The 20,645-nt window shown below is 35.9% G+C and overlaps 1 protein-coding gene across 9 annotated transcripts in view; it reads left to right on the top strand.

Annotated features, from left to right (window-relative positions):
- SUPT3H (SPT3 homolog, SAGA and STAGA complex component) overlaps positions 1 to 20,645 on the top strand; it is a 389,529-nt gene that overhangs the window by 210,494 nt on the left and 158,390 nt on the right. For 8 of the 9 annotated variants that reach the window (XM_029243539.1, XM_029243537.1, XM_029243531.1 and 5 more), the window contains 3 exons: positions 6,827 to 6,913; positions 10,154 to 10,244; positions 15,140 to 15,279. In XM_029243539.1, the coding sequence (XP_029099372.1) occupies positions 6,827 to 6,913; positions 10,154 to 10,244; positions 15,140 to 15,279 (318 nt within the window). The remainder of the gene's footprint in view (positions 1 to 6,826; positions 6,914 to 10,153; positions 10,245 to 15,139; positions 15,280 to 20,645) is intronic. The other variant, XM_029243535.1, reaches the window with a different exon arrangement.

A 20,645-nucleotide genomic window follows, 5' to 3' on the forward strand; every position in this document is an offset into this window, starting at 1 on the left:
CTCCGGTATTAGAGATCCCAGGCACAAAAGACCACTGGCATTTGATTAATAGATATTCTGAAAAAAATCCAGAAAACAGAAGGAAGGAAATTTTCAGAGTAATCCCAGAAAATTTCCCAGACTTGCAGGACAAGAATATATACGTTACAGTGTCCGTGTGAGTACCAGGAAAATATATGAAGAAAGAGCCTCACCAAGGCATAGCACTGTGAAATTTTAAAATTTCAGGTATAAAGAGAACAGTAGTAAAAGTTTCTCATGGGGGGGCGGGGTGGGCAGTGGGGGGGAAGTCACCTAAAGGCTTAGGAATCAAAAAAAAAAAAAAGACATCTGTCTTCTCAACAGCAACATTTTAAGCTAGAAGACAATGGAGCAATGTCTTTAAATTTCTGAAGGAAAATGATTTCTAATCTCAAATCCTATATCTAGGTAGATTATAAATTGAATATAAGGGTGGCATAAATGAATTTTCAGACATACAGGATCTTTAAAACTTTATTTTCCATGCACCCTTTCTCAGGAACCTATCAGAGGTATTTTTCAGGCTGCAGCCCACCACTGGAGGAAGGAGATAGATACTGCAGTTTGAATTCATTTTACTTATCTGCCTGTTTAAAAAAATTGATCAATATTCTTCAGAGGAGCAAAGCAGAATCCAGAGTCCTTACAATGTATCATTTATAATATCTCAGATAAAATCACAGATTATCCTGAAAATATGAAGTAACAGGGAAGCATGACTCATAGCCAAGAGAAAAGACAAAATGGTGATTGACTCTAAGATGACCCAGGTATTGAAATAGCAGACAGGGATTTTATAAAGCAAATATTATAGCTACGCTCGAAAACAAAAAAGAGAAACATCCAGGGAATGTGCTCTGCCAAAATAAAGGAAGTAAATTAAGAACAAAATGGGATCAAGAAGACAAAAATCCAAAATGTAATTGTTGAAGAGAGTCTGGCAGACTCCAGATGAGTCTCTGGGGAAAACAAAAACAATGAAATTGAAAGAAATCCTTACACGTAGATGAAACCGTGTTAGATTCACAATAAATAAAGCAAAAAGGAAAAGGAAATTCTGAACTACAAAAAATTTTTTTTTAATTTATAAAAAGAAATTTGATCATGGTGGCCAAGCTGTAACAGTGTTTATGCAGTCATAATAATGTAAACACTAGATACTAATTTAACAAAAAATTACATTTTTAAAATAATATCAAGAGGGGAGGAAGGAGATGGTAAATATGAGACATCTGTGAACACTAAATCTTCATCTTCCGTAGTAAAAAGTCAATCGATAGTATTTAAAGCTGAAAAATAAAATAGCCTTGTAAGCGTATTTCAAATGTGGAGGTAAATAACAGAAGAACAAGCTAGAAAAGTTGAAAGTATTTTCCTTCGGAAGTAGAATTACAGATTGGAAAGAAGTATGGCTAGGTATTTCTGTCTGTCATTATAAAACTTAGAGTATTGCTTGACTTTTTAATGTTATATACATTTTAACTTAGATAATAATTTTTTTTTTTTTTTTGCGGTACGCGGGCCTCTCACGGTTGTGGCGGAGCACAGGCTCCGGGGGTGCAGGCTCAGCGGCCACGGCTCACGGGCCCAGCCGCTCCGCGGCATGTGGGATCTTCCCGGACCAGGGCACGAACCCGCGTCCCCTGCATCAGCAGGCGGACTCTCAACCACTGCGCCACCAGGGAAGCCCTGTTTTTTTAAAAATAAAGTTATTTATTTATTTACTTATGGCTGCATTGGGTCTTCGTTGCTGTGCGCGGGTTCTCACTGTGGCGGCTTCTGTTGTTGCGGAGCACGGGCTCTAGGCGCGTGGGCTTCAGTAGCTGTGGCTCGAAGGCTCTAGGGCACAGGCTCAGTAGTTGTGGTGCACGGGCTTAGTTGCTCCACGGCATGTGGGATCTTCCTGGACCAGGGATCGAACCTGTGTCTCCTGCATTGGCAGGCGGATTCTTAACCACTGCGCCGCCAGGGAAGCCCTTAACTTAGATAATAATTTTAAAATTAGAATTAAATGTTTATAATGCACATAGCACAGTTCCTATACTGCCTAAGAATAAATTAGGTACTTAATAAATTATTACTACTAAGACTTTTTATTAACTCTCCTTCTAGTCATCAAAATCATTGCTTATCCATTTCAAATGGAAAAGAATACATAAGAAAAGAATACATAAGGCTACAAATCTAGGGAAGTTATTTGAAGTATCTGAAGTTATGTAGTTACTTAGTGGCCAGAACTGGAGTCCAGATTTCCTATCTCTTAATTCTTTCAGTCACAACATGGAGGATTCAAGACAAAGAGAGGGTCTTTGAGGTTATCCGTGGCTGACAAATATGGTTGCAAGCAGAGCTGTTCTTTCCTAGCCTAACCTCATATCTGGCCCGATAACTAGTGTGTGATAGACAAATGGATAGAAAGACAAATAAATCTTAGGCCAAGTGATAACCTACCCTAAGATTTTGCCTCTTCATCACATAGCTTTTAACAATTCCTATATGTACTATGTATTCATTTACTATTTATTCTCAGAAAGGAAGGATCCAGAGATTTAGCCAGAATCCAAAACAAAGAGGTGCAATAGAGGTGTGGTTAAAATGAAACACCTTCAGGATGCTAATGATTGGGAAATCATTGAATTGATTTTGCTGTACTTTTGAAACCTTTTAGAACTTTAGAGAAATCTTTCTGCTGAATTTACATGGGCCCCAGCCAATTTGCAGGGGTTATTGACTTCATCTAGCTCAATTTATTTATATTATAGATGGGAAAACTGAAAACAGTCAAGGGGAAGTGGATTGCCAACATTTACCAAACATTTATAAACTGCCTGTTGGGGGAATGGTGGTCCTGGACCTAGAGATATTATTCAGAAGGCAGTTGGGAGGCAAGAGCATTAGGTATCTAACTGGTTGAGGAAGATAAAGACCAATAGGATACGTGTGTGTGTGTGTGTGTGTGTGTGTGTGTACAGATAGATAGATTTATTATAAGGAACTGGCTCGCATGGCTTTGGATGCTGAGAATCCCAAGTTCTGTAGTTGGCAAGCCAGAGACTCAGGAGAGACAGAATGTAGTTCGAGCCCAAATCCAAAAACCTGAAAACTAAGAGACGGTTTAGTCCAAGTCAAAAGGCTGGAAAGGTCTGTGTCCCAGTTCAAGGCAGTCAGGCAGAAGGACTTCCCTCTTATTCAGCCTTTTTGTTCCATTCACCTCTTCAGTTGATTGGTTGAGGCCCACTAACATTAGCAGGGGCTGGTGGTGGGGAGTGGCAATCTGCTTTACTCAGCCTAGGGATTCAAATCTTAATCTCATCCAGAAATACCTTCACAATCACACTCAGAATTAACATTTGACCAAATGTCTGGGCACCCTGTAGCCCAGTCAAGTTGACATATAAAATTAACTGTCACAAGTACACAAAGGCTTAAGATAGAACTGAAATTATTGGAGCTTAAATGTAGAATAATGACAGAAAAACAAGAAATATAATGAAGAGAATGAAGGTATACGGAAAAAAATCTTTGAGTCAGTCAGTCTTTAAAGACCACACTGAAGTCAGTACACTGAATTATCATAGATCCTGGAACAAGAATTGTGGACATTATATTTGAAGATCATGTTAACACTTAATCTAGGGTACATCACCATTTGGAGACATTGAAATTTAGAAAGCAGTAAGCAAAAAGCCCCAGAGGCCTGCATTCAGATGAATACTGTGGAAGTAGAGAGCAAATTCAAGACCCTGAGCCAATTAAACCAACAAAATCAACAGAAGTTGGTGAAAACAAAATAGAGAAAAAAAAAAATTGTTCGATTGTTAGTGTCATTGATAGAAATGAGAAATTGAGAAGAGATTTATTTGTGGGCTCAAAGATGTAAAGTTTAAAGTGTACCTTTTATGCTCAACCTGCAAATAAAGTATCATAAAATATTTAAAATGCAAACATGATGAGTGTTAATATGCTAGGGGAAATTTTTTTCTTTGAAACAGTTGTTACAAGTATAATATTTTTAATTTACTTTGAAAAATAGAAATAATATTTATCAGAAACAAATCAATGCTGTAAAAGTGTTCCTGTTGTATAATGCTTTTAGCAAAATATTTTACTAAGTTACAAATAAATCTCTATAAAGTTACTATCATCATACCTTTATCCATATAGTTAAGAAAATTTGTATACCCATTCAACCAGTAATTGGTCTTAAAGGATTCCTCTGCTATGTCAATTCTTGCATATTTTATAAATGCAATTAAATGTATACTACTTTCATTGTAATAAAAAAATCATAAAGTCTACTATCATTTCATGTCATTTTAGTTACTGCCAGGAATACTTGACTTGCTGCAGTGAATAATGAAGTACAACTTCCGTTTATTTTCAGGGATTAAAAAAATTGAGGGGTTTCTTACAATATATTGATAGAATCAACTTTTTTTTTTGAACACTGAAGGTATTAGAACTATTTCTTGATTTTGGTTTCCTGGTTCTAGTATTGTTTTCACGCTGAGTGCACCGGTCCTGAGCTCAGCCTCCTGTGGGACTGGACTGCCAAGCTGCTAACTTGCTTTTTAAGCTTACGTTGTTAAAGAGAAGTTTCTTTAGTCTCTTTGGTAATTGTAGACAAAAGTTCTAGAAGTTAGCCAGTGGGCAATGCACACTTTAGTGTGATCACTGTAATTAGTTAAGAAGCTCACCCTCCTCACTTTGTAGAGAAGAGGAGGTGAGAGTGTGGAGGAGATGATTTTGGAGTGTGGGACACGTCGGGGCCAGATGGCCTTGCGGTGCAGTAACACAGTGATAACTTTCAGCCCTGAGGACTCACTACGTGGGAGTCCAAGGCATACTGGAGAGTGCCAGCAATGCCAGTGCTAGTGAGGGCACTAGGTTGGGTGAGGGAAATTAGTAAATAAGGTAGATGAAAGCTAAAGATAAAGTTTTCCTGCTAATTATGACAACTTAACTGTGATCCAGATCTCTACAATAGTTGTGTACTGGTTTCGAAAAGGTGTTTTAAAATGGCTAACTCTTCTATGTGTTTATTTTCCATTTTCTTCTTTTTTTTCCGACTGCATGTGTTTATACACTGACATTTTGGAGAGTGTTATAAATACAGATTGTTCACATGTGTTGTGGATAAACAGTTGATCTATTGGGAAGACAATTTAGGGAGGTATACTTATCCTGGTCCTTTCTTAACATGAGTAAAATTACTTATATCTGTATAGTATTTTAGAGTTTTCAAATCATCACCATCCTCCATTTAAGAAAATAAAAAGTTACTTGACAGTGCGGCCTCCTGGTTCTCTGTGTCCAGACAAATGGATACTGAGCTCATATTCTTCTCCACATTGCTTATGTGTATTTTATTCTGTCATAGAAATGTTTTTGTTTGAAAAAACACATGTACACATATTTCCCTGACATTCTTCGAGTTTTTAGAAAAATATGTTCACATTTTTCCCACTGAAAACTTAGTTTCTTTCTGGGTAGATATATCATCTTTTGAAAAACCTTTCCCCCAAGATTTCTTTTTAAATGGTTCACAGTTAAATTTAAATTTCTATATTTAGGTAGAATTATGTTTATATACCAACCACCAGTATCCAGGAAATTCAGTGGTAAGGCTGACACATAGGGAGTTTATAGTCTATTTTGTAGTCTGTGTATTTAGACAAGGTTTGAAGCTTACTTAGCAAAATCTCTTGACCATTCAGAATTTCTTTAGTACAAATGCACTATTTGATTTCTTATACTTGCTAAGATAACAGTGTGTCATTTTTTAAAGATTAGTTCTTAGGAATATGTGTTAGATTTATTCCTTTCAAAGAAAGATGCATTCAAGAACAGCTTTTATATGTAAATATTTTTATAATATTGGATAGAGTTGGTTTGGTGCAATCACCATGGTTTGATCAAATTTGGAAGAAGTTACAGGCACATTTTTGTAGTGTTTTCTCCAGCATCTTTATTTTTTTCAGCTGGATGTATTTTATGTTCCTTCTAACTAATCAAAATAAGAAACTGATTTTGCCTGTGCCAAAAAATAGAACTATCATTTTTCACATTCTTTTATTTTCCAGGTCATTTTCAAGTAAGATTGTGTTTCTAGGACTTCTGAATCCCAGAAAAGTCTCAACTTTGTAGATATAAGTGCCCAGATGAACATTTCAGGGGGAATCTAACTTTTCATGCAGTATGTTTTGTGTTGTGCATTCCAGATACAGTTAACTTTTTGTGTGTATGTGATTAGTGTGGAAAGAAATTAATGCAGTCCAGTATTATGATTTATGGACTGAATCCTTTGCCCACTGAAGACTTGCCAAAACTAAAACTATTTTTTTTCCTTTGGATATTAGAAACAGCTACTGTTTTTGTTGATCTTTTAAAGTTCTGAATGGGCCTATTTCAAATCATACCAGCATGGGAGCTCAGATTAATAATATACTTATTCAACTAGTGATACTGAGTGAAACCATTGCTCACATGGATATGAGGATAAAATTTCATAAAATTATTTTCAGGTGCATTAATGCATTTCTGGAAGCTGCATATGATTTTTCTTTTGCATGAAAGAAGTCAAGGATTTCTCTTTATTGTATCAGTTACAGGTAGGCGTATCAGTTCATTTAATTGCAATTTTTTTATACCTTAAAACATAAGACATTTTGCTTTCAAAAGCAGTACTGTGATTGCTGGACTATTCCCAAAGGTTTTTAACTCTTAGAATGTTTATCTCTCTTGAGACATCATGACTATAGTATATTTAATTTAGATTATTGAGAAAAATTTCCTTTGTTGTTAGTTACAGCAAGCTGCTGAAGTTTCTCAGCTCCGGGGAGCAAGGGTAATCTCTGCTGAAGATCTTCTGTTTTTGATACGCAAAGATAAGGTAATATAAAATGATTTCATCATATTGAAATGCCAAGCTTGGTGATTAATTACACTTATGTAAGGAAGCTACCCTTGTTTTATAGCTTTCACATTGGAATCATAACTGTTGAACTAATATTTGAGTCCTCATAGTTTGCATAACAAAATGGTTTACTATAAAAGAATTTATTTTTTATTTTTACATGGACAAGGGCACTTATGTAAAAGTATGCTGACAACGAATTCTCACTTATCCTTAAATATATATTTAGACATTTTCATTGCTACATAATGTTCACTAGATATTGACCAGGTGCTTTGTTTTGGTAACTGGGATATAACTAAGTGGCATATTTATTTTTCTTCTAATTTTATACAGGCTTTCATAGAATAGTTTTTTCACTTGAAATACAAAGTTTTTTCTGTGACACTGGTTAAAAGGAAAAAAGCAAATCAATCAAGATGAATATTGTATAAGATAAATATACCCCATAATATCTAGGTTTTTTAATAGTTAAAGATCTATCTTTCTTACTCTTTGAACTCTGGCATTAAAATATTTATGCTGGTATTTACATGTATAATTTTGTCATAACTATCTTCCAAGAGTAGCTAGTTTGAAAATATTTTGTGACATTTTGCATGTTTTTAATAAAATTTTCACCTGAGAGTTACATGTGGAAAAACTAACTGAATAACCACAGCATGTTATGGTAGACTCTAACCCAAGTGAGCACGCGGTGCTTAGTTCCTAATGTTCCATCTTTCATTTCTCCATTGTTTTCCCCTGGCATTTTAATTACATTTACCCATTTTTGTATGTTTGTGGCTCTGGTTTTTATCAGAAGGCATCCCATCTGACCTTCTGGATATCCTGGTTAACATTCTTTCTGTGATACCCAGTTACTTTATACCTGTGAAAGCTTTCCTTCTGACTGACTGAAGATTGACTAAACTTGGATGACTAAACTTCTCTTCCTTCTGCAGTGGGATTCAGAGATCTACAAACTGCACCTCGACCAGTCTACCATTAAATTTTATAAATTTTTAGTTCATTAACTCTTATATGGTATGAGGACTATAAAGAGAAAAGAAATGTATTCACTATCAAGAAGCTATAATCTGCTTTAGGAAATCTGCATGATTTAGTTGAAGAAGCATTTTGAGACTCACAGCATTTTAAGGTTGTGTGATTAGATTGGAGAGGCTGTAGGATTTGTTGAAGTGGAGGTTTCTGCCTAGGGTGAGACTCACGCAGCTATATGCAGCTATATGTAGAATGGATCTAACCAGGACGCAGGCTCAGTAATCAAGGCAAACTGTGATTAGTATGATGGCTCTGAAAGTGGATGGGAAGGAAGAATTCAGAGAGATGGTGAAGAGTAAGAATGTTCAGGATTTAGTGACTTCATTAGGAAGACGGGGAAGTAGGCACCATATAGCAGTGGTGCTGTGAGGAAAGAGCCTGAAGGTGCCGTTGGCAGGAACAGGGACCTTGAGCCAAGATCCTTTACGAAGGCAGCTGGAGGGCAGTGGAGTTCACATCAGTACTTTACAGAATATGTCCAGTCAGTTTTTCTTTTCCATCGACAGAGGTAAACAAGCCAGCACAAAAAATAGTCCACATTGACACTTTTCCCTGCCTTTCGGGGAAGTCAAAGTTTTAAATCCTATGGAAACTTCAGGAATACACACTGATTGTCAAAACCCTTCTATTGTCTAGAAGGACTGTTAATCAGAACCTTTTTAGCAACCAAGAGCCTAGCTGTAATATGATAGTTGCCATTATTCTCATCTTTCTCCTCAAAATAGTAATTTTATTTATATGCTGGTGTGTTCCAAACAGAATTTAAAGTAGTTTACATGACTGTAATATAAGACAAAATAAAATCTAAAGTACTGAATTTTCAGGAATCAGAGGAAAGAGAAAAAAAGGATAGCAAACACCTATATACAGGTATATGTTTTTTCTCTTAATAATGCTGGTTTATATTCAAGCAGAAGTCATTGACTGCCTATTGTGTTTTCCATACTGCACTAGGCAGCTTCACTCATTTTCTCATTTATTCCTCACAATAGTCCTCTAAGGTAAGTACTTTACTTACTTTGTAAATAAGGAAACGGGGGTTCAGAGGTCATGTTCTACTTCTGGTCCTGCTATAAGCTCCAGTTGTGAGACTATCTCACTTTCCCTATATATAAAAAGGAGATGATTATATTTGTCTGTATCTCAGGGCTATTGAAAATTTCAAATAGAATGCATGTATAAGAGCTTTGTAAAATACAATTTATTTCAGCTGTCATTAGGAATCTTAAACATGAAGACCAGGAACCAGTAATAATCCATTCTAAATGTAAGCATACAACAGATGACAAAGTATTATCAGTTACTTTTAAAGTTAAACAGCATTATAGTCTTCTAATAAACCTAAAGAAAGCCATCATTAAGACTCAACTATCATTCATCAGCTTTGAGTTTCATAAAAATATGTTTCTCAGATTACAGAATGTTTTCCAGAAATATAAAACATAAACCAACTCTTCTAAATAAAAGAAAAGATTCTCAGAGAATAAAAAAACAATAAAAAGGAGAGTGCTTGGCTTTTTAAAGCAGTTGTTACAAACTCCTTGTCTAGCTGTTTGTAAATCATTTTAAAAAATAAAATTTGGTCCTGAATGTGTACAAAAGTCCACAAAGTCAGGATTTGCAGCATAGTGTGGAAAGTTTATCACAATCTTCAGAAGGAATTTAACCCAAAAACCCAAAAAACAAAAATCATTGTGATTCTGGAGTATCTGGATACTTGCAAATGAAAAGTGCTTTTAAAAATGCTAGCGTTGGGGCTTCCCTGGTGGCGCAGTGGTTGACAGTCCGCCTGCCGATGCAGGGGACACGGGTTCGTGCCCCGGTCCGGGAAGATCCCACATGCCGCGGAGCGGCTGGGCCCGTGAGCCATGGCCGCTGGGCCTGCGCGTCCGGAGCCTGTGCTCCGCAGCGGGAGAGGCCAGAACAGTGAGAGGCCCGCGTACCGCAAAAAAAAAAATAACATAAAATTTAAAAATGCTAGTGTTGTAGCTTTTATGTTTAATTTGATGACTAAATTTTGTATTCACAGTACTATCCTGAGAATTGCTATATCCCCCCCCCACAGTGATCCTGGGGTACACGTTATTAAATTTAGTTATCATAATAGTCTTTAATCAATAAAGCGAATGTATGTGTAAGGTTTTTTATTTACTTATTTCATATTTTTAATAGAAAAAACTTAGAAGACTGCTAAAATACATGTTTTTCCGAGACTACAAATCAAAGATTGTCAAAGGCATCGACGAGGATGATCTTCTGGAAGGTAACTTAAAGCACTAAACTAAAACCAGTACAACACATGTATGCCGATGACACATTTATACAATGTCAATGTAGATATTCCCATCAGAGTAGAATATATGTACTTCTGTTAAATAAAGTAGTTTAGAAACTGAAGATATTTATATAGTTGGCAGTTAAATCTTGTATTTTCCAATTATGTGACTTCAGAGTAATCTGGTATTTTAATTCTTTTTTTAATAAAATGACCTGCTTTACACCAGAATGTCATGAAACTAAGAAAATTGTGTTGATTTAAAACATAATTGATTTTAGCAAGCATAATTTCTCTGTCCTGAATGGAGGGAGCCAGAACTATTAAATTTTTGAAATTGGCATGTATGTTTTTTTGTTAATTTATTATACAAAGTATCTGATATGTTTTATAATGTAAAGTCACCTCATTTTAATGTGTTATTTCTGTGCTGTTTGAACTCTAACAAAAAGTCTGACACAGAATGGGAAACTTTCCTTAGCTGATTTTCCAACTCAATTCCCCATTTTAGGATATTTAAAGAAAATATTTATGTTGCGAAATCAAATAGTGATAAGCTGAAAATAGATAATTATTAAATAATACTTATTAATCAAAATAAATATGTTGTATTTTTGAAGTAATTCATCTATTTTGTATTGAATATAGTCACTGCATGGTAGTATCCTTTGCTGGTAGATACACTGCTAAAGTAGCTAAACAAACTCTACTATATTCAGAAGAATTCCAGAAAATTGCTCAAAACCAACTGAATCAAAAAACAACAAAAACCAACTGAAGAGTTAACTAACTTTGAAAGAGAACCAGTTACTTTCATTGATCCTCAATAAGTCAGCAAGTGTAATGGCCATGCCAAAAAAAATTCTGATCAAATGTCTAATCAGTGTTGTCTATTTAGTATTCCTGCAGTTCTCATAGAATTTAACTCCAAATGAATTTAATGCTTCCCTTTATGGAGAGCATAAAGAATCTAGACTTGGAGCAAAACAGACCTAAATTCCTATTAATCCCAGTTCTCTGCTTTCTTTCTATGTGTCCCTGAGGGTCAGTTTTCTGATTTGTAAGTCATAAATTATACTACTGACCATGAGAGTTCAACATACTGTATGAAAAGCACCTGATACATTCCCACCACTGAATAAGTGATAGCTGTTAATACTATGCTTTGAATACCAAGCTCAGAGTAGTGAGACTAGTATTCAGTTTTACTAACACTGTCATATCAGTTTTATGTCCTCACCTCCTCATTTATTTCAAACCTCTCCTCTTTATCATTTAAATTTTCTAATCTTGTGTGTCTCATATAAAGTTTTAAAATACAGTTGACCCTTGAACAATGCAGGGGTTAGGGGTGCCAACTGTCTGAACAGTCAAATCTGCCTGTAACTTTACAGTTGGCCCTCCATGTATGCGGTTCCACGTCCCCAGATTCAACCAGCCTCATAGAGTCACGTACTGTAGTACGTATTTAATGAAAAAAATTCATGCGTAAGTGGATACACGCGGTTCAAACCTGTGTTCTTCAAGGATTCACTGTAGTTGATATAATTTGTAAGGTAAAATACTCAGGTAAAATACATCTAATACTGAGATGGGCGTTCTAGAGTGGCCTTGTGAGGAACGTGGTAGACTCTTTCCCCAGTGAAACACATTTAACTGGTGAACATTTTAAAAATAATAGTTTAAAATCTTTAGAAATTGTCCTAAGGGCAGACAGCAAATGGAGGAACATATTCAAAAAAAATCTACTAAATCTCATTAAGAACAGTGAGACTCTGTTGTGTTTGAGCCACAATATACTCCCCTCATTTCTCTCCTCCTCTCCCACCCTGCTGCCCCAGATCAAAATGATAGAAGCTTTACTCTGGGCAACTGTGTCCAAGAACCATGGACGCCTGCTTCTGTACCTCCCAATCTAGGGTGACAGGTTCACCCCAAGAGGGGCAGGAGATCAGCATCTCTCATCTCCTTCATCTCTGTGTTGCGGAACCTCTGTGCTAGGCAAGCACAGCTAAAAGGACTGGGCCTTCCTCTCATCTTCTTGTCATAGGGAAGCTCTACCCCAGATGGACCCTGCTTGCCACATCCTGGCTTGCTCACAGGGAATAAGCTTCACACCAGAAGAGACAAGCCTTGAAGACAAGGGGCTACCATCTCTGTCCAGATCCTCACTCTTAGATCCAGGAAAGTCTTTCAGAGAGAGCTGCTTGCTACTCCCAACCCCAGCTCTAGTACAGAAGTACAAAGATTCATCCTGTAAGAGAGAGCCAGCCCTTAATATCAGAGAGCTCTGCAGCTTTCCCTATAGGGACTGACTATTTGGGAAAGAGCATTTGAAGTTCATGGGTAAGGGTGTTTTAAAACAATGGAGATCCTGGTGGAGGAATTAAGGGGAAGCTGGTCACTCTGTGATACTAGTAACAACAAACAAAACAGTGCACCAGCTAAAAGTTTAACAAAGGAAAGAGATAGCTAAAAAGAGTCTTCCTGGGGTCACAGCAAAACTTAAAGGCTGGCCAACCTTGACTCTGCAGAGTGACCTGAAATCATTTAGATCAATCTGTGGAGCAATTTATGCACAAGAGTATTATCAAAACAATAGAACTGTTAGCCAGCAGTTAGTGGAAGATAACAGCTGTGTATCATACCAGTAGGGTCACACCAGCCAGAAACTTAGTGGAGAGATCAGGAAAAGTGACAGGTAAAGAGAACTTGACTAAAACCACAGTCATCCCTGGTGATTGAGGAGACTGTTCTCATGCTCAAGGCTGTACCCTCTGAGGAGCAACATCCAAGGCTGCATACCAAGAGGGAAAGAGACTTTACTGAATTAGCCCAGCCAGGTCACTAAACAAACAACCAAACAAGCAAACAATAACAACAAGCCCCAGGGAGGAGAGGGAATTATTAGCTAGAGTTGCTCCAATATATTACCTAAAATGTCCATTTTCAACAACAACAACAAAATACTAGACGTTCAAAGAAACAGATATGTATGATCCATAAAAACAGGAAGAACAAGCAGACAACACAAACTGCCTTCGAGGGGGTCCAGATGTTAGGCTTAGCAGACAGAAACTAAATAGCTATTATAAATGCTGTTCAAAGAACTAAAAGAAACCATGTGCAAATAACAAAAGGAAGGTATGGTTACTGTGTCTCACAAAATAGAGAATATCAATTAAGAGACAGAAATTATAGAAACAAGTGGAAATTCTGGGGTTGAAAAGTACAATGACTGACATGAAAAATTCAGTAGAGGGGCTCAATAGTAACTTTGAACTGACAGAAGGAAGAATCAGTGAACTTGAAGACAGATTGTTAAATATTATACAGTCTAAGGAACAAATAGAAAAAAGAATGAAGAAAAATTAATAGTGTTTCAGAAAAATATGAGACACCATTAAGTGAACCAGTGTATGCAATGGGACTACAGAAGGGAAGAAAAAAAAGAGCAGAAAAAATATTCAAGGAAATAACGATGGAAAACTTCTCAACTTTGGTGAAAATTATTAATCACATCCAAACAGCTCAGCAAGCTCCAAGTAGGATAAACGTATAGCGATCCATACTCAGACACATTCTAGTAGAAATGCTGAAAGACAAAGACAAAAAGAAAATCGTGAAAGGCAAGAGAAAATCACCTCATCAAATACAGTGGAACCTCAACAATATTAACAGCCGACTTCTCATTAACAATGCAGGTCAGATAGCAGTGGGATGACATATTCCAAATGCTGAAAAGAAAAACTGTCAACAACAAATATGTCAAGAAACATGTTCAGCAAAACTGTGTTTCAAAAATGAAGGCAAAATAAAGATATTCTCAGATACACAAAAACTGGAGAATTTTTTTGCTAGCAGACCCATATAAAAAATACTAAAGGAAGTTATTCTGGCTGAAAGCAAGTTGTACCAGACAATAATTTGAATCCACACCTACACACACCACACACACCACACACACACACACGACAAAGAGTATCTATAAAGGTAATTTATGTAGGTAAATATAAGAGAATATAGAATTGTGTTATTTATTTTCCTTTCTTAATAGATTTAAAAGCAATTGTATAAAACAAGATATATAATTGTAATATTGTGTCTATAATATATAGATGTATAATATATTTGATAGTAGCAACATAATTGAGGTGGGTGGTAACAAAGCTGTATTGGAGTAGGGAGTGACAGGCTTTTTTTCACCCTAAGATGTTTGGGTTGTCTTTATTTGGTATAGGAGCACACAATTTGTCACATTAAAAAATAATGTAGCTCTTCCTCACTAATTCACACTGATACTTTTGTGTATTAAACTGTATTAATTACCTTTTGCAATATTACATTCCTTCCTGACTTTTTGCAGTAACTTTCTCAGAGTTATGTTTTGCTTTTAAATAAGTATGGTAGTTTTACCTCTTATGAGAAAAAGAGTAAGATCTCATCCCGTAGGTTTCAAATATATTGCCACAGTAGTGTACCTAGTATTTTCTTCTTTTAATTTCATGTCTCAATCCTGGTGTTTTTTATTTATGTCTTTGTTTTTATTTACTTTCTTAATTAGGCTTGCTGTAGCAGGATTCTTTTTCCAAATCTGAGAGTCTTTCCTTTTTTTTTTTTTTGTAAGGAATTTTAATCCATTCACACTTATTGTGCTAATTGATCATTTGGTTTTATTCTCTCAATCTTATTCATGACATAAATAGATGATTTAATTATGCATGACTTATGCTTTTGTTTTGGATACAAGGATTCTCCTTACGAAGATTATTATGAGAGAATTCCAGTTCTGAATTTTATATGCAGTATTCAATACATATGATTGGGGCAGATGTAAACCTATTTAAGAACATTTCTTTTTTCCTTCCCTTATCTTCATGAAGACAAATTGAGTGGCAGTAATAATGCGAACAAAAGACAAAAAATCGCTCAAGACTTTCTCAACTCCATTGACCAAACAGGAGAACTCTTGGCAATGTTTGAAGATGATGAAATTGATGAAGTTAAACAAGAAAGAATGGAGGTATAGTACATGCTTCCCTTTTTAGGGTAATAGAATAACTGCAGTGCATATACTATTTGGTTCTCTTCTTACGTTCTTTAAATGTGGTCTGAAATGTCCAAATCAGTGGTTTCATGTCTGAAGGCAGCATTGTGCAGTGGAGTAACCCTGGAAAGGATGTCAAACTCTGCCTTCGTAGCTGACTTTGGGAAACAACTTCAGTTTTCTGTTTCTTTGTTTCCTCCTTTGAATATGAGTAGGTTTCCCTAAGCTTCCTTCTGGATCTTACTTTTACTGATACTATTTTATTCCATAAAAGCTAGTTTATAATTAAATATTTGCTTAGTTTTTGTACCAAACCATCCAGTTATCTTTGTGGACAAAGGTAATCCTTACTGCTTTTGCGTTGGCATATAGTGTGAAGAGCTATTTTTCCAGCTGTAGTTGCAGCCTTTGGTTGGACTCACCAGATAAGGTAGGATCCAGGGCAATTCCATGCTTTATATCACTGTAAAACACGGTTAGTGACATGTGTTTGGATTCCCTGGGTATGTTTTAACAATGAATATGAAAATTGTATGCCTTCTATTTACCCTAGCTTTCTATTCATAAAATGGTTTCCTTAAATACTTGTGGAAAAATAAAAGTAGTGATTGATTTCATCTGAGTGCCTTCTAAAATATAAGGCATTATTCTTATCATTCTTATTCTTATAATACTTTTACATGTAAAAAAACAAATCTCCATTTTTCCCCTTCTCTTTAAATTGGTCAAGAGAGGTAATTCCAGAGCTCCGAAAGATCGTGCTAAGTGCTGACTTTATCATAGTCTCTGTGCATGCTAAAAATATAATTATTTCATGTTAAATTTTGGAGGAAGTCCAATAGACATATATGCTTTATAAAATTTAACCACCTTCTTTAAAGAATTAGTATGCTTAGATCATGAACTGTGATCTAAAGGCAATGTTCTTCTTAGGTATCAATTACCTTAGAAATGTGTGGTTATCTTGGTTTGAGGCAACTGCAAATGATTTTAGTTCGCCTTGGGCCAAAGACATGCTAAGTTGTCCAAAGCAGATGGTAAACATGTACTTCTGATGTCATTATGGCCTAAACAGGATATGATTGTTTTGTGGCATGGTTTCACTTATGATGCATTACACAGAGAGCAAATATTGTTTATGCTTTATTTTTTAAACATTTTTATGTTATACAAACGGGCATTAAGAAAAACTTATTAAGGAAGGACTCTACAGAAAACATTAGTAAAATTGAACAAGTAGCTTTTCAGTTTTGACAGGAAGATCTCTGTCAACCACGCCTGTTGCCCGGAAGGGCATTTCACAGTCAAGGAGAAGAGAAGAAATGGAGCATGTTGTAACACTGAGCTCATAAGAGCAGGCTACTGTAGGCCTGGAAGAGTGATGAGCCAGTAAGGTACAAGTTCAAGTAAATAAAATGTTTGGAAGTGCAGGATAGAAAAAGCTTGGGAGCTTATGTGGTTTATATTTCTCTCCCCTGTAGTTATATTGTATATTACATAGTGGTAACCAGGATAATAAAATATCAATAGTTGATAAAAATAGTTACAAGAAAGCCAGCTTCACCTATGCAATAAAAATTAGATTGGCAGTTTCTCTAAGCTTTGTATCATAACTAAAATCTCTAACCAAGATAACAAAGAGTAGTTTTGAGATTCTGTTCATCCAAATAACAGAGTTTAAACTGGATTAAAAAAATGCTGAACTTGTAGACATAACTATAGACAGTAAAAAGTGGAGCCGTTAAGAGCATAGGCCTTGCCTGCTTCTAATTTGACAGGTTATAGTTTCAAGCGTAAACCACAACTGTGGCAGTCCATATGAAACCACTTTGGACTCACAGACTGCAATCCCTTGCTTTTAAAGTGCAGTAGAATAATCAGTCCTGGCATCACTCAGTGATTTAATTTTCCTCTAAGCATCACTTACAGTTGTAGAAACTTTGTTTACTACCTTCTCCCCTAGAATGTATGAAAATGGTATAGACCTACCAACAAAGCTTGTTATTGGTTTTTTTTTTTTTTTCTTTTTTTTTTATTTAAATGTAATTTAGAAGAGAAAAAAATTTATAGACACAAGCTCGCTTGGGACCCTAGATTTTTCTCAAAATATTGAGCAAGCATATGAAAAACTGAGCTCTTTCCCATTGTTTTCAGCTGATTTCTGTGTGTGCCTGGCTTTGCGTTTTACTCATAATTTACTTCATTAAGTATTATGTGATTTGAAATATAAAAAATGTCTGAATTTTTATATCCATTTCTACTTGCTAGTCCATTATCATATTAAGTTAACTAACGCTTACCCCATTTATTTTTCTCCAGCACCAGATTTTTAACACTTTGTTGTGTGTGTAGTAGAGATCTGTGATCCATGACCTCTGAAGACCCTTCTAAATTATCAAGTAAAGATTAAATAATGTTCAGAATTGCTTTAGCTTATTTGAGGGACTGGGAAAGAGAAGCAGGGAAATGATAAGCATAATACATATAAATACTCACAACTCCCCTCCAACCACCCCTCAGACCCCCTAAACCCACCCCAGAATGACCCACGTGTGTTTGGCTGTTGATCCTGTTTCTCACATTCTAAGTTTTTGAGATCTAATTAACTAAATGTGACTGTGTCAACCAAAGGCCAAGGAAGGGTCACTACAGCCTGCAGAGAGCTTTGTGTTTTCTTACCAGAGGACCTGTGGTCACTCACAGAAGAGCTTGCCTAAAACCCCGCTGCTCTCCTGTGAAGGAACTTGGAGAAGCTCAAGTTTGTCATTAATCAAGTGAAATATCTGGTCTACTGAACTGCTAGGTTTTGTGAAGAAGATGTAAATAAGGAACGCCTGAAAAATTGGGTGAGCTCTCTACCTTCTGACTAACCCTCAAACTGGTAAAATAAACAGGAGAACAAAGATTAGAGCTCACCAAAGAGCAGCCTTTAAACAGCTTAGGGTGCTGAAAATCCCCAGTGACTGTTTATCTAGTGTTTTCAAGTTAGAGGCCTAATCCTGGAATCTAGAGAAAAAGCAGAATGGAATACATAAAATGTAAGGCAGCCTAAAAATTGTTTAATTGACTGAAAGTTGAGTAAGATCCCAAGTGGTCATCTGAATTTAACCTGAAGTGACTAGTCATAGATTTTTAAGTACAAAGTTTCTCATAAAGGTTGAATGATCACAGAAATCAGGTATACCATTCAGTTATGCTCCAAGTGTAATAAGCTTATGATCCCTGGGGGTTTTGAGTCCTAGTGTTATAGTTTTTGGAGCTAGGTAGACTGGAACCTCGTTGAGAGAGATGTTCTCCATCTTCTCCTGTTTATGAAATGTGATAGTTCAACACTTCCCCTTTTCTATCTGTCATGGTTTCTATAGTTATAAAGTAAAATAAAATGCCTCCAAGACTGAGTTGATATATAATATCTTAGATAAGATTTATCATAAAAAGGCTAATCCCAATAAGATAAATGTTTACAAATACCAAAAACATTGAAAAGATTGAGTTAAACAACTGAAACCCAGAACAAAGTTTAAAATATACATATATATGGGATTAAGAAATGCAGAATTTATATACTAGAGAGATATAGTTTATATACATATGTACATTCATGATATATAAATATGCATATATATTTACACACATGCATATACTATGCCTACATGTGTACATGTGTATGTATGTATCTTCCAAAACCCATCCCACCCACAGCAGCTGATAGAATGACATGCCCTGATTGGCTTAGCCTAAGTCATATGCTCCATCTCCAAAGAGGGTACAGTTAACCTCTGTAAAAGCCTGGATCCCTGAAGCTTTAGGAAGAAGGAATAGATGCTGGAAAGGCAGCCGCGAAAGTTCTTAAGTGTAAAGTACCTCTATGTTATGTGTAAGAATTGAGACTGGTGCATCACAATCTTGACTCTGCTCAGATCTCTGGGAAGTTTTCCCTAAGAGACAGCATGTTAGAATGAGTGGAAATCATTTTCTTTGGATTCAGGCAAACCATCCATCCATCCTTTCACTCTTTAATTCATTCAGCATTTATTAGAGCTCCTTTTGTAAATCAGTCACTATTTCTAGGTCCTGAGGTTATGACTATAAAAAAAACAAAACATGGTTTCTGCCCTCACAATCCTTTAGTAGTAACTGGCAAATCAAAAGGTAACTAAGTACTCTGGTGAGGGAAATACAAGCCCAATAAATGGTTGCCATTTTTATTATTATTACTCTATTTGATCTTGAATTTTGAACCCTCTAGGTGGGTTATTGGTTGTGTGATGGAGCCATGTATATTCTATTTCACTTGCTATTTTATTTGAAATTTTGTTTATCCTGAAGTAAAGCACATTACATCTTCAAGAAATTTTTTATCATTAACTTCAGACAGGTCCATAGAATTAACTTCAGTGTGGTTTGCTGAAGAGGGCACAGAACAGAAAAATGAGAAGTAGGCTCCATTTTAAAACGTGAAATAGTGTAATATGTCAGGATTCGTTTCTGAAAGAGATTCAAGAGAACACATCAGTATGTCTTTTATTCTTTTGAAAGTAACTTCTGTTCAGATAATTTTAAAATACTCTATGAAATCATTCTTCAGGGAATATTAATAGAAATACCACCCAAAACCTTTGGTAATTCTAGCTACACAGAGCAGAATTAATGTAATTTAGTATATGTTTTTCTGGCCTAGAAACTGCAGAACAGGGAGTATTACATGACTTTAGGAGAACCCAAAGTTTGGTGTAATGTGTAGCTCTGAAACTGATTTCCAACTCTATCAAACTACTTTTTATCCACACCTTCTGATTATGTAATGGTAGAGATCTGTATATTCATTGCCATAAAACATCTGGAGAAGACATTTTTCAATTAATGACATGAAAAGTAAGTTACAGATCTTATAAAAATAGAACACTCCCTAACTCTTACCCAGGTACTTATCGTTCTATAGCTTAACACATCGGATTTGACAGATGGTTCTCAAGGGATTCTTTTAGGCTTTTCTTAACCATGTGAACTCTGGGCTCTTAACCACGTGAACTTAGGGTAGAGTCAGACTTCTGCTTTGCTCAGAGTGCCCCACATACCAGGTGTGAAGCTAGAAGTGGTTGGGTGGTGGTGGTAGTAGTTTAATCAATCTCTTGGGTTACGCTTTGCTGTAGAAAAATTTTAGAGCAAGATCAGTCAAATAACTACCATCTTCATGATAAAAAATTTAGCATCACTTCCATTTTTGTCCTCCACCCTCAGACCCGTTTAGAATTTTTTACTATGTAGTGTGGGTGAAAGTTAAAAGATTCTTCTCCCTGCCCTTTCCCTAGTCTATTGAGGAGTAAAATACATTGTAACAG

The sequence above is a fragment of the Monodon monoceros genome, unplaced genomic scaffold (genome assembly GCF_005190385.1).
Source record: "Monodon monoceros isolate NGI ecotype Baffin Bay Population unplaced genomic scaffold, NGI_Narwhal_1 Super_Scaffold_3, whole genome shotgun sequence".
Taxonomy (NCBI): Eukaryota; Metazoa; Chordata; class Mammalia; order Artiodactyla; family Monodontidae; genus Monodon; species Monodon monoceros.